Raw genomic sequence first — 22913 nt, forward strand, 5'->3', positions numbered from 1 at the left:
CAAATGTTCCCCATGTGTGAAAATCCTAAAAACGCCTCTGCTCAACTGTAGCCTATGGCACATGGCAAACGTTATTATGGCTTTATTATAAAGGGGATTTTTTTTCAACAGTAAATTTACCACGCATCGAATTGCAGCTTGGTGCACAGATTTGTTTACAGAAAATGGTGTGCCGGTGGGGTTATTAAAAAATCAAAGCCCCGCGGCCTGTGATTTCTTAATCTGGCTCTGATCTAAGGAAATACAAATAAAACAGAAGCAACTACATCTACCAAATCCTTTATGTTTTTGTTTGTGTAGCTTTGAAGATGCCAGCTGGTGTAAAGTGGCCATCATGGCCAAACAACACCTTATCATGAAATTTGCCACAGACATTATTAGGTTATGTCAATTTAGCTGGAAAACTGATATTCTCCACCTCTAAACGACCTGACATCAGCAGTGATACAGTACAAATGTAGGCCTACCCCTGCCCCAGCGTCTGTGAGTCGACGAGGAGTATGACATGGCTCCTCTAACGCCCAGGAAGCTCCGATTCAAACTCCCATTAGACAGCTCTGCAAGCGTTATGTCAAAATACGTTTGTTAGTCATTTACTCCTATAACTACCGGTAAGCCTATGTACTTCCAAAAAAGGTCTAGATAAAAATGTACAAGCAACCGAAAAATGCCTCTTCGGCACCACCAATGTATTGAGTTGTTGTAGACTTCTGAGCTGTTTGTGGCGCAGGTGCCAAATAGGATAAAACATTTTTGGGTTGCTTGTAAATGTAGACCTGTTTTGGAAGTACACACCGGCCATAACTGGAGTAAATGAAGATAGTTGCTCAGCGAAACTCCATATTTGGTGAGTAAGAACGTTTTTTGACATTATTTACACTTGTAGAGCTGTCTGGTGGGAGTTTGAATCGGAGCTTCCTGGGCGTTAAAGAGGAGACATGTCATACATATCTTCGACATCTCTGCACAGATACTGGGACAGCCTACCCCCAAAAAGCACTGCACTGTGTTGTACCTTTGAGTTGCCTGGACTGAGAAGGGTGCAATTGCGGCCCACAATTCGAGTGTCCTGAATGTGGACATTCCTGCATCTGCAGGAACCCCAATTTTTAAGTTAGGGGAGGCGGTGGCTCTCCAGTACAGTGGGTAGCGTTAATGCACAATAACGTTAGATGCCAGCCGCCGATAAGCCCCACAGAAGAATGGGCAGGGGAGACAATCATAGCTATCAGCCGTAAACCGGTAGACAGTGTCCTTCGCAGTGTTGCCAACTCCTCAGTAAGGAAAGTAGCTATTGGCTGTCCTAAAAGTCGCTAGAAGTTGCTAAATGATGTCATCACCTAATTTGCATAATTGGCCATGTGCATGTAATTGTGATGGACGCTGTAGGAGAGAGGAATAACGTTGTGGGAGAGACAAAAAGTGAGTAAAAAACACCCTACATTTACATCCCGCCCTGAATGTAAGCCAGGGCGGGATCAGCCAGCGGCGGCTTCCCGCATGCGCGATGCATTTGCAGTCTGGACGCGGAGGGGTGAACATCTCCTGCTCTGACTGCTGCTGGGAGGGATTTCTGCGCGAGGACTATGCCACCTGTGAGTGCTTTGGGACAGGGGTGGGGCCCACGGCAGCACCTGCTGCTTGTTGAGAAGAGTAAGAACGATATGTGCTTTCACATCAGTCTCCAAAAGTCTCCAATAACACCAGAAAAAGTCGCTAGATTTGTCGCTAGTCGCTTTTTTGAAAATGTGTCGCTAGAGGGGTCTGAAAACTCGCTAAATATAGTGACAAAGTCGCTAAATTGGCAACACTGGTCCTTCGCCCCTGCCTGTCGGGCTGCGTTCATGCAGGAACCAATGGGGTGTACGAGGAGGGGTGGGTGTTCATGAAGGAACCAATGGGATGCTCAAGGGGAACACCCTGAATTGCAGGAACGCCCTGAATTGCGGGCTGCAGTTGCACACTATTGCCTGGACTGGGATAAAATAATTTGGGGAGGATATCAAACGGGAGATCAGTGATGATATATGGTGAGTAGGGGAAGTTAGGCCTAAGCAATCAATTCCCATTGACGACTTTACAACAGCTGAATGTGTGATGAAAATATATATATGGCGGACTCCCTCAGAGGCGCATATGCATTAATGAACAGTCTCTCGGAGGTGTATATTAATGTCCATGCTTCAAAGGCAGTGTACCAGTGAACGCTGCCATGAGAACAGCACACTATGGATGGGTTGGTTGTTTAGCAAAAAAACCAAGGCATGCACAACTATAGGGCAAAACAAATGGGGTTGGCTTAGATTGTTAACAACATGGAAACTATATTTCGTCTCCAATGTTTATTCAATCAATCAATCAATCAATTTTATTTTATATAGCCCTTCTTACATCAGCTAATATCTCGAAGTGCTGTACAGAAACCCAGCCTAAAACCCCAAACAGCTAGTAATGCAGGTGTAGAAGCACGGTGGCTAGGAAAAACTCCCTAGAAAGGCAAAACCTAGGAAGAAACCTAGAGAGGAACCAGGCTATGAGGGGTGGCCGGTCCTCTTCTGGCTGTGCCGGGTGGAGATTATAACAGAACCATGCCAAGATGTTCAAAAATGTTCATAAGTGACAAGCATGGTCAAATAATAATCAGGAATAAATCTCAGTTGGCTTTTCATAGCCGATCATTAAGAGTTGAAAACAGCAGGTCTGGGACAGGTAGGGGTTCCATAACCGCAGGCAGAACAGTTGAAACTGGAATAGCAGCAAGGCCAGGCGGACTGGGGACAGCAAGGAGTCACCACGGCCGGTAGTCCCGACGTATGGTCCTAGGGCTCAGGTCTCTCAGTTGGCTTTTCATAGCCGATCATTAAGAGTTGAAAACAGCAGGTCTGGGACAGGTAGGGGTTTCGTAGCCGCAGGCAGAACAGTTGAAACTGGAATAGCAGCAAGGCCAGGCGGACTGGGGACAGCAAGGTGTCATCATGCCCGGTAGTCCTGACGTATGGTCCTAGGGCTCAGGTTCTCAGAGAGAAAGAGAGAACGAGAGAATTAGAGAGAGCATACTTAAATTCACACAGGACACTGGATAAGACAGGAGAAGTACTCCAGGTATAACCAACTAACCCCAGCCCCCCAACACATAAACTACTGCAGCATAAATACTGGAGGCTGAGACAGGAGCGGTCCGGAGACACTGTGGCCCCATCCGAAGAAACCCCCGGACAGGGCCAAACAGGAAGGATATAACCCCACCCACTCCGCCAAAGCACAGCCCCCGCACCACTAGAGGGATATCCCCAACCACCAACTTACAATCCTGAGACAAGGCCGAGTATAGCCCACAGAGGTCTCCACCACAGCACAAACCAAGGGGGGGGGCGCCAACCCAGACAGGAAGATCACGTCAGTAACTCAACCCACTCAAGTGACGCACCCCTCCCAGGGACGGCATGAAAGAGCACCAGCAAGCCAGTGACTCAGCCCCTGCAACAGGGTTAGAGGCAGAGAACCCCAGTGGAGAGGGGAACCGGCCCGGCAGAGACAGCTCTGGATTATTGAAAACATAAACACATTTGCACTTGCACATAAGAGCTTGTTGTCTCACAAATACATTGTTACAGTTGTTGGTTGGCTGATGAGAGTGGTGGTTGTCCCACTGGCTATCATAAGGTGAATGCACCAATTTTAAAGTCGCTCTGGATAAGAGCGTCTGCTAAATGACGTAAATGTAATGTAAATGTAAGCATTGACATGAAATCAGTCAAAACAATTCAAAACAAGACATGGTGTCAAGACCAAAATGAAACTAGCTGAAACTAGTCACTTATGATTACCCACATGGACATTTCTTGTCATTGTTGGTAGCTATCTGGCCATCCAGAATTAAACAACTCAGTTCTGCCCCATTGAGCGTGGGCGTCGTTTTCATGAGTCGTCAGCTAACATCTATAAAGTGTGCACCGGGGCCGGGCAGAGTGAAGTGGGAGTGTTTAAAAGCGCACTGAACTTGGCATGAGGTCGCACATTCCTTGCCCTATCATTGTAGACGCGTAATTGGCGGCTGTTATAAGATCGAACCTTGTCCCTGTCAGCGAACACGTTGATCTAGGGGTATTTTTATTTTACCTTTATTTAACTAGGCAAGTCAGTTAAGAACAAATTCTTATTTACAATGACGGCCTACACCGGCCAAACCCGGACGACGCTAGGCTAATTGTGCGCCGCCCTATGGGACTCCCAATCACGGCCGGTTGTGATACAGCCTGGAATCGAATAAGGGGGTCTGTATAACGCCTCAAGCACTGAGATGCAGTGCCTTAGACCACTGCGCCACTCGGGAGCCCGAGTATGACTTTAGCTTTGGGTGCGAGAGGTCCCGGGTTCAAATCCCAGACTAGCCCACCTTCTAAAACATTTGGGTTTTGAAGTCTGAACTGAAGAGCAAGTATTAGAACATGTAATCAATGTATTTTGTCGTTATATCCTACATATTTGTAAAAAAATATATATATGTTTTCTCTTGATTTGTTTTTTTTAACAATAAAAGTAAATAAGTGAAATTTGTTAACATCTCCTATTTAATATCTTTATTATAAAGCCATACATTGAGTAATATATTATACAAATCCACAGATGTGGCAAAATCTCAACTTCATTGCCTGTCAAGCACGTCTATCTCTGCCCATCACTGTAAATTAAAGGGAAGAAATTAGACAGATGTGTGTAAAGGAGGAACATGTTTCCTGCACATTTGAATGGCCAGGTTTCAAGTGTCTGCTTCCCCTCTGCTCAACATTTACTGTATGCTCAGAGAGGAAGTGTTAAGAGTGAGACTGATAGGGTAATAGTATGAGTGTGAAAGAGACACAATAGCAAAGGCAGAGAAAAGAGAGATTAAGAAGAAAGGAGTGAGAGAGACGGACTGACTGAACATCATTTCAACAAAAAACACTGCTTGAAAAGACACTGAAAAGGACAGGTCAGTCTTTCCTTTTCCCCCTCTTTCTGTGTGTGTGTACCCCAAGTACTGTACTATAGACCAAAAAAGCTGGAGTCTATAAAAAAAAACAAGGATGCTCTTTTTTTGAATACCCTATGGACGCTGCATAACATTCATAATTAAAAGAGGAAACCAAAACCTTTATTCACATTCTGATGCAAGCTTTTCCATGTTGTGATTCACAAACACACTGTGTACTGAACCTATTTTACACAACCATTGCTTATTACATTTTCTCTCCCTCTTCCGCTTGTTCCTCTCCAGAGATGAGGGATGTGGCCGTCACCCTCTGGGCAGTGGCTGTGTTAGTGGGAGTCCATCGCTGCACCCCCTCCTCCTCAGAAATACACACCACCATTGTCAACCTCTCATCCTTCCCCAGAAACCTACCGCCATCCACCTAAGCCCTGGACCTCATCCAGAACAACATCCACAAACTCCGCCATGAGAATTTCCAAGTGACCACTCACCTGAGGTGACTCAACCGGTCTTGGAATGTCTTGGAGGAGATAGATCCGGAGACATTCCATCCAACTCCGCTCCTGGAGAGTCTGGACCTCTCATACAACCGTCTCCAGAACTTCTCTGATCAACGGTACTTGCTGTTCATGCAGAACCTCAGTTCTAGATCTGACCTTTAACCTGTTCCACACCATGACCCTGGGGGCAGAGTTGTGCAGCCTGGGAAAGTTAGAGAGACTGGGGCTCGGAGCAATCATCATCACGGTGGAGGATTTCATCAACAACACTGACGAAACCTGCAAACTTTGACCGTTCGTCTGGAGAACCTCACAGCCTATGAAGGTGGCAGCCTGGGTGACATCCAGGCAGAGAAGGTCTGCATCGGCCTGACGAACAAACCCACCGACCGAGATCTGATCGCAGACGTTCTGTTGATGTTCGACGAGGTCGAGCTGATGGGTATGAACCTGAAGGGTGACCAAAGTTACCTGGTGGAACTCGTGAAGGAGAGAGGGGCGGTCAACACCTCACATCTTTACCTAACCGATATGGTCATCACCTGGGAGCACTTGACCAATACCATAAACGCTGTGTTCCAATCCCCCATCGCCCACCTGAACACTTCAGACGTGGCCATCCACATCCCATCTTTCAGTGACACCCCAGGAAGAGACACGTCCGAGCGGGGGTGGTTACCTTTTTCTTCTCCCTAGAAGCCCTCTGTAACTTCTTCATCAACATACCCGTGGAGCGCCTGGCGATGACTGAGACGTCCATCATACACATGACCTGCCCCAAGTTGCCCAGCGGGATACTGCAGCTAGACTTCTCAGACTGCGCCCTGACTGATACGGTCTTCTCCAGAGTAGAACGGCAAGTCACTGTGGAGTGTACAACCCTGAATAAAGTGGACATCCTGGTTCTGAGAGGGAACAACCTCAAGAACCTTCAAACCCTGAGCAAGTGTTCAGCACATGAGCTCTCCGCGTCACCTGGACCTCAGCCTCAACACGTTGGTTTACTGCGGAGAGGAATGCAACTGGCTGTCCACCTGAACCTATCCTCCAATGGGCTGAGCGAGTCGGTATTCAGCTACCTGCCGAACAGCACCGCCACCCTGGACCTCCAGAACAACCAGATCTCCACTGTACCAGAGGCCCTGCTGGCCCTGGACTCCCTCCTCGCTCTGGACCTGAGTGCCAACCGGCTGAGGAACCGCTCTGTGTGTGCTAGATTCCCACACCTTAAGTATCGCCTGCTCAGGGAGAACTCCCTCCATGCTCCATCTGTGAGCAGTCTGGGGACCTGCCCTGTTCTACGGGTTCTAGACGCCAGAAGAAACCCCTTCACCTGTACCCTGAGAGGCTTCAGGGATCTGGGTACTTCTGGGAATGGGCTTGGTGGCGGACACCCAGGAATCCAACTTCTCCACTGGCCACGAGCGTACCACTGCAGCTACCCCGAAGCCTGAGGAACTCCACACTAGAGGGCTTCCTGATCCGTGAGATATCCTGCAACGCTGGCCTACTGGCAACGGCCATCTTGTGCCCAGTGGTGGCCGTTATCATTCTTATGGCGACTCTGTGCCAACACCTGGACGTTCCGTGGTACCTGGACATGATCTGGCAGTGGACCCAGGCCAAGCACCGTTCCAGGACCCAGCAGGTCCGGCCCCAGGACCTGGAGGGGGTGTTGTTCCACGCCTTTGTGTCCTACAGCCAGCATGATGCAGACTGGGTCAAGGGCCAGCTCTTGCCTAACCTGGAGGGCTCGGGCAGGGGGCTCCACATCTGCCGCCACGAGAGGGACTTCGTCACGGGGAAGACGATTGTGGAGAACATCATCCGATGCGCGGAGAGGAGACGGCGCTGTGTTTATCCTCTCTGGCCACTTCGTCTGGAGCAAGTGGTGTCACTACGAGCTGTACTTTGCCAGCCACCAGCGGCTGTCCTGTGGGTCTGACAGTGTGATCCTGGTGCTACTGGAGCCTCTGCCTCAGTACATGATCCCTTCCAAGTACTACCAGCTGAAGGCTATGATGGGCAGGCACACCTACCTGGAGTGGCCCCAGGACAAGCACTGGGCCAACCTCAAGGCTGCACTGCAGTGGTGGAGAAATCAAGAAAGAACTGTTGTTTCCAACCAGTCAGGTTTATTGGAGAATTTATATAAACTAACATCTATTTTACTACAGCTTTATGAAAAAGAAAAACAATAAAACGTTGTCTAACAATATCAAGCTCACATTTGTCAACTTTCCAACAATCTCACAATGATTTGGAACCTCTTATTTTTTTCCATACACTTCACAAAATGATCCAATTAGGCAAAGTCAACTAAATGTATCAAGATAGCCAATGAAAGACACTAGATAGCAAATACAACAGACACACTAGTCATGACCAATACCTGTTTAGTATCCTCAGAAACAGTATGCTCCCCAAGTACAGAACCTTCTCTGAAAGTACATCCTCTGAAAGTACCCATCTAATTTTAAGGCAAGAAGTACAAAAAGTGCCCAATATTTTACCCTCATGAAAATAGCACCATAAATAAATCCTTGAAAGAGAAAAACAAAGAATCTGCCTCTTTCTAATTATGTGTGTTATTTGGTCAGGGGTCAGGAGTTCAATTGTCAGGTCTGATGGAAGACGACGATGGTCTTCTGGGCACACAAGCTGCAAGGAGGAGTGACCAGGCTTTTACTGTGGACATTAGACCCATAAGCCTGGGCTCCTGGTCTCAACAGGTTCAAATGTCAGATGTCCGAGGTTTAAAGGTGAAGGGGTCAGAGGTTAGGTGTCAGATCAGGGCAGGGACTGGATGATGATGATCTTCTCATTGACACAGAAGCGGTGGAGGACAGTGTACAGGTTCTCCCCGCAGCGTGACACCTGTCTCTCCATAGCCAGACGGAAGTCCTCCTTCACCCCCTTTGTGATGCCACGCGTCACCGTGTGGTGCCTACAGGGCAGAGGAAGCCAGACAATGAGAAATAAACCATTTCTAAAATGTTCTTAGAAAAACACGTTAATCATTTTATAAATCAGACACTTGATAATGTTTCTTTTTCTCCAAACCTCTACAGTAACAGTTGAAAACACCAATTTATCAACGATAAAACATAAAATGACACAACATCAAGGAAACAACATGTTTCCCCAAATACAGTATTCATAGTTTTGAGATGGAATGAGAGTATTGGGTATCTACCAACCAGGCAAAATTTAGACGGGGAAGATTCAACAACATCAAAAACAGTAACACATAGTCAAACGTGAATGTTCACAAATGCAATGACAACTACAGATATGAAAAATAAAACCAAAATTGACTTTAAAAACATCAGTAACCACCACATAAACGGATGCAATGGGTCAAACGCCTTCTCGAAAATAAAACACGACAAGGACTCGATGAAAACGACAGACCGAAAACCAAAATGAGGTTTGGGGCAGAGGGATGGAGAGAGTGTTTGGGGTAGGGGTGGTGGGCAGGGGTACCTGTCGGTTGTCTGCACCCCAGGTAGCAGCAGGGTGTTAAACTCCCCACCCAGGGCGGGACTAGGGTTCCTGAGGACAGTAAACACCAACATTCATCAACTCACGCTCCGGGTTAAAAGTTGCCCTTACGCACAAATCTAGGATCAGCTTACCCTCTAAAAATCTTTACATTTAACATTAAGAGGAAGCATGAAACTGATCATAGATCAGTGTCTAGAGGCAACCTCATTCTACTCCTCAACTCCCACTGAGAGTGGTTGCATTCAAACACCCTAAACAACTTTCGATTAATAACGGTTTTTCGATTTTAGATAGACGGCGCTTTGTACCGCTAACCCTTTCTCAACATAACACCTGACAGCTCAGCTGCTATTCACTACATGTATGTGAGCATGACTGTGTACGATACGTAAGCATCTGCCAGTGGGAGGGGCTTACTTGATTAGCATTCCCTGATTGGGCAGTAGTTCCAGCTGGACCCGCCCCCCCGCCGTAGTACGCAGGTATGCAAACTCCTCTAGCATATCAATATCTGACCGAGTTAAAGTCAAACAACATAGAGAGAATAAAAGCTACAAAGTTTCTGTAATCCCCAGTTGTTCTCATATCTGCTCAACCAACTCATTTTAGATATAAAACATCCTACATATCAGCTATACTGTATGATAAGGATACTGGTGACGTAGTTGAAGAAGTTCTCATACTGGAAGCTGCCCTGCTGACAGATCTTATCGATGGCTTTCAGGAACAGAGACTCGCCCTGTGGCCAATCGTGTTGCAGGAGCACCACCACATGACCCAAGGACAGGTCGTCTCGGCTGTCCGTGAAGGCACGAAGCTGATTGGATGAAAATGAAAATAGAAGGTTATTTGAGATTAAGGGGAATTAAAACCCGCAGACCCTTATCAAAATAGTTCTGTGTTTAGTGTTATTTGTAAGGGCAGTGTTGAGGTACCTTGAAACAGGCGAACATCAGCTGAAGACAGAATGGCAGAATGGCTTTACTAGTACAGGGCAGCAGCCTCAGATCACTGCCTAGCAACAAAAATACAAAATACACCACATTGTAAGCATGGACATAAAACATAGACATTTGAAGATATCTCACACACAGTGAACCTTACCTTTCCTGGGCTTGTTTCTGGCTTTGCCCGAGTCGTCAGTGTTCTTAACTGGATCCTGGTTTTGGGGGACCAGCCCACCAACTACATCAAGTAACTTTTCACACGCCATCTGATACAGATGGAAACACAGAAACACAGTGACGCCATCTCTCTCTGTATGTATGCATGTTTCTGGATGAGCTCTCAGTATGTGCATACCCACCCTGTACTCTCCCAGTGCGTAGTGGCAGGAGGCCTGCTGTATAAGGGTCCTGTGGTGCTCCAGGTTACCCTGTCCTGGGGAGCTCTGTCCAGGCTGAGGCTGCTGAAACACAGACATCTGGAGTAGGCTGGACAGGGCCTTACGGTAATGGCCCTGGGGGAGAGGAGACACACACTCACATTGAACACAAATACATGGACATACACAGACAAACAAAACACTGATAAACTCCTAACGAACAATGATCATTATTTATGTTTACCTGGTATATGATCATATCTGTGAGGAATATTCTGAACCAAAGCCAGTTGTCTGTCTTCCATGAGGAACAGATCTGGTTGAATTCTGGAGAATGGGTGTGAAAACATTTAATCAGAATGAGAAACATTTGCTTAGACAGGACACAAATTTAGAGAGCACACAGGTATGAGCTGGGGGATGTATTAGGAGGGCGTACCGGTCTCCAGGCTGTCGTGGGACAGGAGGTCCCAGCTCTCCCTGGCCAAACGGAAGCTCTCCAGAGTCTCTGCCCACCCGGGCATCTCTGTTTTGTTGACCATGATGTTCCGGCCACGCCCCTTCCCCAGGCCCTCATCGTCGTCTGAGCTCTGAAGAAACACGCCCAAATACATGCATGAGCACATACACACACACACACACACACACACACACACACCACAATGGCTTCCCATCTATCCTCTCACCATGGTCTTCTCGCGACCATCGGCCAGTTTGCGTTTCTTGTGAGCGTGTTTCCCTGCTCCTCTCTCCAGTTCTACCTCACTGTACACTGAGCTCAGATCCTCCAGCAGTATCCACGACCCCGAGGCCAACGCATTCACACCTGTAACACACACACACACACACAGAAATGAATACACAGACGCGACACACACAACCTCACTGTAAATTGAGGAGAGCGCCTCAAACAGAATCTCCACAAGAACAACGCTCAAAATGGACATATTTACAGTCATGTGAATACAAATACTTATGAACACACACAGGGGGAGAGACTGACCCTGAAACAGAGCAGGCTGTACAGCTGAGACGTAGAGGTAGGCGCTGCGGAAGAGGACCAGCGAGGCACAGATGACCACCTGACTGCAGCACCGTGACCTGGTCTCTCCCTCTAGACTGGGCAGGTAGCGACACAGCTCCTTAATCCACTGCAGCATCTCCACGTAGCCCCTACAAAACACACACACATACACAGTGATGAACATACACACTTTAATACCCAGCAGTATCCTACAAAACACACACATGCATAGAATACGTATAGGCTAACCACTCACAAGTAAACACACACACACTCTTACTTCAATTACACGCACATATTGGGAGATCATCTGTGCTCCTACCTCTGTCCCTTGTCCCCCTGCCACTCGCAACGGGCCCCCACCACTGCCAGGATGTCCAGCAGTCTCTCCCAGGGCTCAGCCACCACCGACGACTTCTCTGACAGCCCCTCAATCACATAGCGCTGGGACCCCCGAGACACACTGGGAGACTTCAGACCACCACCCTCCTGAGAGCCTGAGAGAAGGTGAGTACAGAGCAATGTCATTGGACCGTGAAACACTTGGAAATGGAAAGTGTAAGCAAAAGTGCAACAAAAAAAAGAGGGAGAAATTGAGGGTAAACCAAAAATCATAAAACTAGCTGATGGCATGCAGGTCGTAGCAGTGTGGAGGTGGCACGCAATGAGAAGGAAAGGAGATCAAGTGCAGATATTATAAATAGTACTCATCTACCGTTTAGGGCTTTGCCCTGCAACTGTCCGTCACCCGACGGGCCCCGCGTGACATAACCGATGTAGAACTCTGCTGCCTTCAGCATGTACTTCAGCAGCAGACTGGCAGGCATACGCATGTCCACGTTGTTTATGATCAACGGGAGAACGTCACACACTGTGAGAGAGGAAGAAAAGTAACATAGAAGGTATTTATACTTACTTTACATTCCTCTGCTTTTGAGCTCCAAATGTTCTAGGTTTTGATAATCTGATTCAGATATTTCTCTCACCAAACAGCTTCCTGAAACAGTTGACAGGTGTCTCCAACTTTTCAGCCGTCTCCGCCTCCAATAGGGACTCTCCCAGGTTGACCTAGAATGCGAGTGCAAACAATGCTACAGATAAATGATTCTGTGTTATTGACACGGTGGTGAAGGTCAGAGGTGAGAGGTTACGTACCCCGTGTTGGACTACAGACTCTGGGAAGCGCCTGAGCAGTAACAGGAGCATCTCAGCCTTCTCCAGGGTGTTGAAACACTGTTCTGTGGCCTTCAGCAGCACCTCACACTGCACTGGGCCGGGCAGGGTTTCAAACAGACCTACAGTAAACACACACACACAATACAGTGTTAACACTTCTCATATTTCACCCAATCAGGGAAGATCTCAGGTAGATCTAACACACACAAAGTCCTCACCTCGTAGGAACTGAGCCTGTTTGTCCTGACAGTCGCTCCGCAGGGCAGCTGTGATGACAGTGATCTCCCGCCACACAACAGGCTGATCAGGGAAATTGATGAACCTGAAGGACACAGCACACACAACAGCAGTTAGATCAGTCATCAACAGTACTGTGTGCCTGTGTGCAGAAATAGAGAGATAAGAAATTTCACTCACATGTCGTATAGCATTCTGCCCGCTGAAGCCGTCTTCTCTGCATTTCTCTCAATAGTGTACATCTCATGCTGTTAAGACAAGATACCAATGTGACGTTCCATTCCAGCCTTCGTACCACAAAGCCAATGACCAGACCTCGACAGACTAGTTTGACAACTACATGTATTCCAAATGGCTCGTTAGTAGTATTTATTTGTCAAGCTAGCCAACTGCTAGCGTTTCAATGTCATTCACTAGACGCAGCTTACCTGAATATTGAAGTCCGTGGGATATAGGGTTCGAGCGGTTATCAGCCAAGCCTTGGCTGCACACGGGTCCTCGGACACAAGATCCCGAGCCCGTTTCACTAAAAACTCGCAGTCCTTTTGTGCTGACATATTTGCTCGTATTATTGAGGTCCGTGAGGTACAGGCTTCGTGCGGTTATCAGACATAAACAAACCCAAATATGAATTTCGTAGTGTTGAAATTGGGGCATTTGTTTATCGCTCCGCTCAATGGCAACCTTTTGATGACATCACAACTTGCAGTCGCAGTTGTGATGTCATTGGGCTCGAGGGATCGTCTTTCCAGGTAAATGCTGCCACCTGGTGCATGACGGAATATAGCGCACATAAAATGTAGTTCGGATCTTGAGAAAAACGTGTCAACACAAAATAAATCGTCATAACAAGGCTTTATTCTAGTCATGGAGTTTACCCTCAAAATATAATCCATTTGAGATGCAAATGTTATTTTGTCAAATACACATTGTAAACCTGTTTCAAGAGAGCCAACTTGAATAGTTTGAAACATAGCTTGAAACCTTCAGCCAAAAACTGTAGTGGAAATGAATGTATTTGTAAATTTGCGCAGGCGCCGTGGTCGTATCTGCATCTCAATTGGTTTTCCTTTCTGCCTGTGTCACCAGCTTCCCATCTGCGATCGACACAGCAGACTGTACGACCTAAAATAAGATACTTTTCTGTGGTAAAATTACGGTTTCTTCGTGGCAAGGTTAAAGGCAACGGCTGGATTTAACGCGGCAAGTAAAGTTGGATACAAGGACCTAGTTTTGAAATATTCTATTATGTACTTTTTTATTTTTTACGTTTAACACGACAGCTTGTGTGGGCAGCTTGTGTGGTCAAAAAACAATTGAAGTTGTCCGCTTTGACACAGCAGTGCAACATGCTAGCTAACGTTAACTAGCTCGCTAGCACAAGGCCAAAGGCCTGCAAACTGTAGCTAACTAGTTAGTTAGCTAGCTTGCTGAGTCAAAAAGCTGTTAAAAACAATAGCTTGATAATGAACTCTTGACTGTCAAGATTAGCCATGTCACTGGCTAGTAAAGGGCCCTCAAATTGATGTTAGCTAACTAGCTTGTTAGTTTAGTGACACCCCTTTCACCTGGTCATTAGTAGGTAACAACCACAAAGTCATAATTATGGCTGAACTCTGCCCATTTCTACAATTTCTCTAATTAACGTTTAATTTGAAAGCTAACCCTAACCACATGCCTAACCATAACTTTAAATTAGGACCAAAAAGCCAATTTTTATAGCTAATTTTAACTGTGGCTATGTATTCTGACTTAGTACCTGTGTTATCTAGTCTAGTGGAAACCCTTTAACCTCCAATTAGTAAAACATTTTTTACACCGGTCTAAACAGGAAGACAAATTTAGCAGACAGTACTGTCCTGTGCTTTGGAGATCGTAAACGAACTAATTCAGAATAATCTAGATTGGATTGTGCAAGTGTGTAATCTTTGGAAATAATACATTATGATAGATTAAAACTCAGACTTGAGCATGTCTTTATTGACCATTTCTCCATTGAACAAGGCAACTTTGTGTGCATCATTTGGAAGGTGCGTCACATAGCATACCCATGATTCATGACAGCGTTAGTAAGCAAATGGGGAGTTCCTAGAAGGCATTGCCGTAGATCCTTTATCAGGAGTACAATGATCAGACCTGTTTTTGATATGGTCTCTGGATCAGACTAGGCAACCAGGTTAATCTGTTCAAGGTGACTCAGCTGAATTCAAGTGTTAATGGTTTGCGTTTGGCAGAATGCAAACCGATCTGCTTTCACAGCTTGACCTCTAATGGCCCTTCAGTGACAGTTATACCACCCTCTGACCTACACTACATGACCAAAAGTATGTGGACACCTGCTCATCGAACATCTCATTCCTAAATCATATGCATTCATATGAAGTTGGTCCCCCCCTTTTCTGCTATAACAGCCTTCACGACTTCTGTAAGTCGCTTTGGATAAAAGCGTCTGCTAAATGGCTTATTATTAGTATTATTAGTATTATTAGTATTATTATTATTCTGGGAAGGCTTTCCACTAGATGTTGTAACATTGCTGTGGGTACTTGCTAACATTCAGCCACAAGAGCATTAGTGAGGTCGGGCACTGATGTTGGGCGATTAGGCCTGGCTCACTGTCGGCGTTCCAATTCATCCCAAAGTGCTTCCACACCGATCTTGACAAACCATTTCTATATGAAACTCGCTTTGTGCACTGGGGGCATTGTCATGCTGAAACAGGAAAGGGCCTTCTCCAAACAAAGTTGGAAGGACAGAATTGTCTAGAATGTCATTGTATGCTGTAGCGTTAAGATTTCTCTTCATTGGAACTAAGGGGCCTAGCCCAAACCATGAAAAACAGCCCCAGACCATTATTCCTCCTCCACCAAACTTTACAGTTGGCACTATGCATTGGGGCAGGTAGCGTTCTCCTGGCATCCACAAAACCCAAATTCGTCTGTCGGACTGCCAGATAGTGAAGCGTGATTCATCGCACCAGAGAACGCATTTCCACTGCTCCAGAGTCCAATGGCGGCGAGCTTTACGCCACTCCAGCCGACGCTTGTCATTGCACATGGTGATCTTATGGTTGTGTGCGGCTGCTCGGCCATGGAAACCCATTTCATGACGCTCCCGATTAACAGTTAATGTGCTGACATTGCTTCCAGAGGCAGTTTGGAACTCGGTAGTGAGTGTTGCAACCGAGGACAGACTTTTAGCACTCGGCGGTCCCGTTCTGTGAGCTTGTGTTGGTGTACCACTTTGCTGCTGAGCCGTTGTTGCTCCTAGATGTTTCCACTTTACAATAACAGCACTTACAGTTGACCGGGGCAGCTCTAGCAGGGCAGAAATAGGACGAACTGACTTGTTGGAAAGGTGGCATCCTATGACGGTGCCATGTTGAAAGTCACTGGGCTCTTCAGTAAGGCCATTCTATTGCCAATGTTTGTCTATGGAGATTGCGTGGCTGTGTGCTCGATTTTATACACCTGTCAGCAACGGGTGTGGCTGAAATAGCCGACTCCACTAATTTGAAGCGGTGTCCACATACTTTTGTATATACAGTGCCTTGCAAAAGTATTCATCCCCCTTGGCGTTTTTCCTATTTTGTTGCATTACAACCTGTAATTTAAATTGATTTTTATTTGGATTTCATGTAATGGACATACACAAAATATTCCAAATTGGTGAAGTGAAATAAAAAAAAAATTACTTGTTTAAAAGAATTCTAACAAATAAATAATGGAAAAGTGGTGCGTGCATATGTGTTCACCCCATTTGCTATGAAGCCTCTTAATAAGATCTGGTGCAACCAATTACCTTCAGAAGTCACATAATTAGTTAAATAAAGTCCACCTGTGTGTCTAAGTGTCACATGATCTATCACATGATCTCAGTATATATACACACCTGTTCTGAAAGGCCCCAGAGTCTGCAACACCACTAAGGAAGGGGCGGCACCATGAAGACCAAGGAGCTCTCCAAACAGGTCAGGGACAAAGTTTTGGAGAAGTAAAGATCAGGGTTGGGTTATAAAAAAATATCAGGAACTTTGAACATCCCACGGAGCACCATTAAATCCATTATTAAAAAATGGAAAGAATATGGCACCACAACAAACCTGCCAAGAGAGGGCCGCCCACCAAAACTCACAGACCAGGCAAGGAGGGCATTTAATCAGAGAGGCAACAAAGAGACCAAAGATAACCCTGAAGGAGCTGCAAAACTCCATAGCGGAGATTGGGGTATCTGTCCATAGGACCACTTTAAGCTGTACACTCCACAGAGCTGGGCTTTACAGAAGAGTGGCCAGAAAAAAGCCATTGCTTAAAGAAAAAAATAAGCAAACCTGTTTGGTGTTCGCCAAAAGGCACGTGGGAGACTCCCCAAACATATGGAAGAAGTACTCTGGTCAGATGAGACAAAAATTGAGCTTTTTGGCCATCAAGGAAAACGCTATGTCTGGCGCAAATCCAAAACCTCTCATCACCCCGAGAACACCATCCCCACAGTGAAGCATGGTGGTGGCAGCATCATGCTGTGGGGATGTTTTTAATCGGCAGGGACTGGGAAACTGGTCAGAATTGAAGGAATGATGGATGGCGCTAAATACAGGGAAATTCTTGAGGGAAACCTGTTTCAGTCTTCCAGAGATTTGAGACTGGGACGGAGGTTCACCTTCCAGCAGGATAATAATAATAATAATAATAATAATATGCCATTTAGCAGACGCTTTTATCCAAAGCGACTTACAGTCATGCGTGCATACATTTTTGTGTATGGGTGGTCCCGGGGATTGAACCCACTACCTTGGCGTTACAAGCGCCGTGCTCTACCAGCTGAGATACAGAGGACCACATAATGACCCTAAGCATAGTGCTGAAGCAAAACTCAAGTGGTTTAAGTGGAAACATTTAAATGTCTTGAAATGGCCAAGTCAAAGCCCAGACCTCAATCCAATTGAGAATCTGTGGTATGACTTTAAGATTGCTGTACACCAGCGGAACCCATCCAACTTGAAGGAGCTGGAGCAGTTTTGCCTTGAAGAATGGGCAAAAATCCCAGTGGCTAGATGTGCCAAGCTTATAGAGACATACCCCAAGAGACTTGCAGCTGTAATTGCTGCAAAAGGTGGCTCTACAAAGTATTGACTTTGGGGGGGTGAATAGTTATGCACGCTCAAGTTTTCTGTTTTTCTGTCTTATTTCTTGTTTGTTTCACAAGAAAAAATATTTTGCATCTTCAAAGTGGTAGGCATGTTGTGTAAATCAAATGATACAAACCCCCCAAAAATCAATTTTAATTCCAGGTTGTAATGCAACAAAATAGGAAAAATGCCAAGGGGGGTGAATACTTTCGCAAGCTACTGTATAGTGTGTATTTAGAGCGTGCTCTGTGTGTAGGACCTTTGTTTTAAAGTGTTTTCCAGACCACTAGGCTGCATAACATCTAGGCAGATAAATTAATAAATGATTTATATATACGTCATTGATTTTAATTCCCCTTCTGATTCACAAATAGCACCTTTGTCTAAGAACCCTTGTACATTAGACCCAAGTGTTATGCAATAATTCTTATCACTGAGGTGGTAACGGCGGCAAACAGTGAAAGAGTTTCAAAAGAGGCAGCAGCACGTAACTGGATTGTGTTAGTTCGTGGTGCACTGGACTGCATTACCAAAACTGCTTACACAAGATCCTTCTTACATTGGCAACCTGGTCACTGTTTTATAGAATATTAGTATAAAAACTAGAGTCCTACCCAGGGGAGAATAACTGCCCCCTCTCATTGAAGCCACAGAAGTTTGCGGCCGACCACGGTACTGCAGGCATTGTTAGCATAAAATGGACTCCCCCCATTATAGTGAATGAAAAATGCCAATATTTGTGTTAATAATTGTTAGTTTTTTGAAAACCGTCATGGTATCAATAATTGCTTCTAATACACCAGATGTATGTCCTTGAACCGATCATTTTTCAATCGCACACAGAAGTTATAATTTAATTGCTAATGGCAGCCTGCCGTATCCCGGTTGGCCTTCAACTTGAGTTACTCAATGAGAGGGGGCAGCACTGAGATAGCCTGCAACGTCACTTCCTGGAGTAGCTCAAACTGTGCATGTTATGTTTCCATGAGATGCAATTTGGCTTCAATGCGAAAATTGAGTTTTCACATTGGAATGAATGGTGTCAAGTGATCAATGGCTTTGTCCATTCATATATACATTAATTGGTCCTACCGCAGTGCAGAAAACCTGATGCCTTCTGGATACAAGCCTCATTGTCACACAATCCTTCTCCACTATGCATGAGGGAGTTTTTGCAGACTGGTTGACCATCCATTTGTTACAATGTTGTTATAGCCATGGCATGTTTTGCTGAGAGGAAGAGGAAGCACACTGTTTCAGCATCAATAGATAATATTGCATTTTAAATACTGTCAATTTAATTAAGTTTGTATTCCCTCGCACAGGTTGAAAATCATCCAAGAGGTAATCTCCCCAGCGGTGATGTTTGTGGCGTAGGCCCAGGCTGTGTCTCATCTCCCATGGCTGTTACCACCATGGACCCAGAGTCAGCCCGCACATCACAGCCCCATGGCTCCCTGGTTAAAGGAGGGGGCTCCCTGCTATCTGGCAGGGATTTGGGGGCAGCTCTCACCTCTCGAGGAAAGCACTATGCGTGTGGTTCCATAGCTGCCTTCACCAACATCATGGTGACCTTCCCCATCCAGAAAGTTCTGTTCAGGCAGCAGCTGCACGGTGTACGGGCCAGAGAGGCCGTCAAACAGCTCCAACGGGACGGGATGAGGAACCTCTACAGGGGGCTGCTCCCTCCTCTCCTCCAGAAGACCACCACGGTAGCAATCATGTTCGGCCTGTACGAGGACTTCTCCGATGTCTTACTGGACCAGGTGTCCACAGGCAGCGGCATTCCCGAGCTAGTGACGCGGAGCTTCGCAGCTGCGCTGGCGGGCACGGCAGAGGCTGCCCTGATGCCGTTTGAGCGGGTGCAGACTCTCCTCCAGGACCACCGGCACCACGGCCGCTTCCACAACACGGCCCACACCTTCCGGACGCTCCTAAGCGAGTACGGTGTGAAGGAGTGCTACCGCGGCCTGGTGCCGGTCTTAATAAGAAACGGGCCCAGTAACATGCTGTTCTTCGGGCTCCGCGGGCCCATCAAGGAGCAGCTCCCTGAGGCCTCCAGCCGGGCTGGCCACCTGGTCAATGACTTTGTGTGTGGAGGGGTGCTGGGGGCGGCACTGGGGATCATGTTCTACCCACTGAATGTGGTCAAGTCGCGGGCCCAGTCCCAGGTTGGGGGCGCATTCCGGCCTTGTGGGGAGGTGTTAATGACGGTGTGGCGGGAGAGGGGCGGCAGCGTGGCCATGCTGTTCAGAGGGGCACACCTCAACTACCACCGCTCCCTTCTCTCCTGGGGCATCATCAACGCCACATACGAGCTGCTGCTCAAAATGTTCTGATACTGAAGGGGGGATAGAAAGAGGGGGAGGTGTAGAAAGAGAGAGGGGAAAAAAAAAATGACTTGGGAAAGTGTTGTTTGAGGGCAAGGGTGATCACAATTGATGCCGTGCTTGTGTTTGGCACTTGAAACTGATGTGCCCACTGCCCACCCAAACAGGTCCAGATAGTTTGTGGGGGTAAGTGTCAACGGCAAGCAGAAGAGGACATCTGAAAGGTGAACTTTCACTACTGATAAGGGCCATCGGGTCAGTGTGAGATGAATTGCCAGTCTTGTTTAAAGTCCCAGTATCATAGACAAGGCCTGCGTTTGGGTCCAAAATTCAACGAAAGCCTTGTGCAAAAGATTTGAATTTTTCAATCTTTTATTTTATAAATGTATTAATTGAAATGGAATTGACAAATGATTGACATTCTGTAAGTACCGTTCCCAGTGTAGGCTGATGTGGTACCCAACAGAAAGTGTTAGAGGCAGTTTCACAGGGGGTAAGCCTTTTCAGAGACCAAGAGCACCTCTTAAAAAACTGTTCATTGTGTTGACCAGTGATTCTGTCTGTGTGCATTGATTATTAGTCCCTTCAACCCCTGCTTTCCCTACTCTGGTCCTCTGACTGTGAGCTCTGCTAAACTGATTGTTGTCCAACTATTTACCATGTCGGTCATCTTGGATTATGCACTGATTCAACCCTCTGCAGTGTACTAACCTAACTGTGTTTGTCCTGTAAGTATAGCGCTCGCCAGCTTGTAGTCCTAAAACCTGGAAATGAGTTCCCTCTGGTTCGTTCAGGCATTCCTATAGGGAAAATGAATGGGGAATTAATAGGGTTTGGGGATAAATGCAGAAAATAGTGAGCTTAGGAGATCTTATACGTTTTATTCTATGAGATATCAGTCAGTTAACATGACCTTTATTAATTATGAAGCCTTTATGTGCTTTTTAAAATTACATAAACGCTTCAAAATTCACAAACGGTTACGTTAGCTGATGAAGATTATCTCATAGAACAAAACAACTAAAATCTCCTAAGCCTGTGAATACCACAGACCTTGATCCAAAAACCCTACAAAAGCTCAATTTTCCCATAGGCTTTGTCCATCGAACCATGGCGGAGTTAGTGCCTACAAAAACGCCGTTACTATTGCTCTTTATAGTGCTCTCTATTACTTGAAAGATGACTGGAAACAGCAGTAGCTTAGAAGCACAGGGAACTGGACTAGGGAAGTGCTATATTTCTTCACTGTTATGACATCATCCAGTGCCAATCTAAGTGAATCTTGAAAATGTTTGTCAAAGATTTGTGTGTAATTAGCATATTCCTGAAGTGCTGCTTGTAGTGTGTGTGTGTGTGTGTGTGTGTGTCTGTCGAAGTTTTGACAAGTACCCATTGGTTTAAGTTTAATTTAAAATGTACTTGTTACCCATAACTTCTCTTCCATGATGAGATGGACTGAAAAAACATGAGGAGGCAATGAGACATGGCCAAATGTTGTTTCTCAGATAAAACATGCACAATTGTGAATTAAACAAATTACACACAAACAATACAGGAACACAAAGATCTCTCGATGTAGCCCTTCATTTACACACTCGCTTCTCTCCATATGTGTCTCCTTCCCTTGCTCTCTTCGTTCTGACTGCTGCACACTTGTTATCCTCTCTGCCCATAACCCCTGTTGACATAATGGGCTCAAATTTTAAGCTTGAGTAGAGGCAGTCACCATGCAGCGGCACACACTGGATATGACAGGCCAGATAGGGAAGGCATGCTGCTAGGGGATTGAGACTTGGCTGGAGAGAGAGCGAAGGAGAAAGAGGAGTGTGTGAGAACTAGTATGAGGGAGACTGAATGCAGATGAACGTGAGAGAATGAGGAAAGGGAGGGGGTAGTGTGTTGTGCTGTAGAAAGTTACATCTGCCATTTAATTTGATCATTTTGCGATGTATATGCCTTCTGTATTTTCAACTAAAAAATCATCTTAGCGCTGAATAAGATCAGTACAGTTTTCAGTTGGTTTTCTAGCTTTGAAGGTACAACAAGTATGTTTTACTGAATGTTTCAAAAACTGTGACTAGGATATTACATAAAACATTTCCAAATGAGTTGCAGATCACTTGTTGGTCACAGATTTCATATTAATGTGCTGCTAACCAAGCCAGCAAGCATTGAAAATAAACATTTACAATGTCTGAAAGAGAAAGCATAGGCTTATTTTGTCCATTTGTGAATAATCTGTCATTTTTCATGATGTTCAATCATATTGTAAAGATACACTAGATACCGTGCCTTCAGAAAGTATTCACACCCCTTGAATTTTTCCACATTTTTTTGTGTTACAGTTTGAATTTAAAATGGATTCAATTGAGATTTTTTTGTCACTTGCCTACACAATTCCACATTTTGTTGTGTTACAGTTTGAATTTAAAATGGATTCAATTGAGATTTTTTTGTCACTTGCCTACACACAATTCCACATTTTGTTGTGTTACAGTTTGAATTTAAAATGGATTAAATTGAGATTTTTTTGTCACTTGCCTACACACAATACCACAATGTCAAAGTAGAATGTACAAATTAATTAAAAATTAAAAGCTGAAATGTCTTGAGTCAAGAAGTATTCAACTCCTTTGTTATTGCAAGCCTAAATAAGTTCAGGAGTAAAAATGTACTTAACAAGTCACATAAGTTGCATGGACTCACTCTGTGTGC

At 45.6% G+C, this 22913-nt stretch overlaps 2 protein-coding genes and 1 pseudogene across 5 annotated transcripts; 2 read left to right on the forward strand and 1 right to left on the reverse strand.

The window, feature by feature from the left end:
- The first annotated feature begins 5259 nt into the window (after positions 1 to 5259).
- On the forward strand, positions 5260 to 8232 carry LOC311104603 (toll-like receptor 6; annotated as a pseudogene). The gene is made up of 2 exons: positions 5260 to 7564; positions 8205 to 8232. The product of its transcript is annotated as a toll-like receptor 6 (transcript).
- ints10 (integrator complex subunit 10) lies at positions 7594 to 13438 on the reverse strand. 2 transcript variants are annotated; one of them, XM_084147365.1, is made up of 18 exons: positions 13169 to 13432; positions 12921 to 12988; positions 12722 to 12825; positions 12483 to 12622; positions 12314 to 12395; positions 12043 to 12198; positions 11650 to 11824; positions 11307 to 11476; positions 10990 to 11129; positions 10743 to 10893; positions 10548 to 10630; positions 10286 to 10438; positions 10084 to 10192; positions 9915 to 9994; positions 9634 to 9796; positions 9397 to 9490; positions 8959 to 9027; positions 7594 to 8419 (listed from the first exon to the last, which is right to left on the reverse strand). In XM_084147365.1, the coding sequence occupies exons 1-18, from the start codon at positions 13295 to 13297 to the stop codon at positions 8263 to 8265; spliced, it is 2223 nt and encodes a 740-aa protein (XP_084003491.1). In that variant the 5' UTR covers positions 13298 to 13432; the 3' UTR covers positions 7594 to 8262. The 2 variants fall into 2 exon arrangements, with proteins under 2 accessions (XP_084003491.1, XP_084003492.1); XM_084147366.1 differs by lacking the exon at positions 8959 to 9027 and having other exon boundaries at positions 13169 to 13438.
- A 398-nt stretch (positions 13439 to 13836) lies between these two features.
- On the forward strand, positions 13837 to 22810 carry LOC311105243 (mitochondrial nicotinamide adenine dinucleotide transporter SLC25A51-like). Of its 2 annotated transcripts, none has more exons than XM_084147326.1 (2): positions 13837 to 13947; positions 19194 to 22810. In XM_084147326.1, exon 2 carries the CDS (start codon positions 19269 to 19271, stop codon positions 20205 to 20207), a length of 939 nt encoding a protein of 312 aa, XP_084003452.1. In that variant the 5' UTR covers positions 13837 to 13947; positions 19194 to 19268; the 3' UTR covers positions 20208 to 22810. The 2 variants fall into 2 exon arrangements, with proteins under 2 accessions (XP_084003452.1, XP_084003451.1); XM_084147325.1 differs by having other exon boundaries at positions 13837 to 13943.
- Positions 22811 to 22913: the final 103 nt, after the last annotated feature.

The sequence above is a fragment of the Coregonus lavaretus genome (genome assembly GCF_964263955.1).
Source record: "Coregonus lavaretus genome assembly, chromosome: 29".
Classification (NCBI taxonomy): domain Eukaryota; kingdom Metazoa; phylum Chordata; class Actinopteri; order Salmoniformes; family Salmonidae; genus Coregonus; species Coregonus lavaretus.

Excerpts from the sequence above, each read along its gene's own strand:
- ints10 (XM_084147365.1), bottom strand. The coding sequence starts at position 13,297 with ATGTCAGCACAAAAGGACTGCGAGTTTTTAGTGAAACGGGCTCGGGAT. Across the intron at positions 12,989-13,168 it reads CCACGGACTTCAATATTCAG|CATGAGATGTACACTATTGA; the intron begins GTAAGCTGCGTC and ends TTGTCTTAACAG. Across the intron at positions 10,631-10,742 it reads CCACGACAGCCTGGAGACCG|AATTCAACCAGATCTGTTCC; the intron begins GTACGCCCTCCT and ends CCCATTCTCCAG.
- LOC311105243 (XM_084147326.1), top strand. The coding sequence starts at position 19,269 with ATGGCTGTTACCACCATGGACCCAGAGTCAGCCCGCACATCACAGCCC.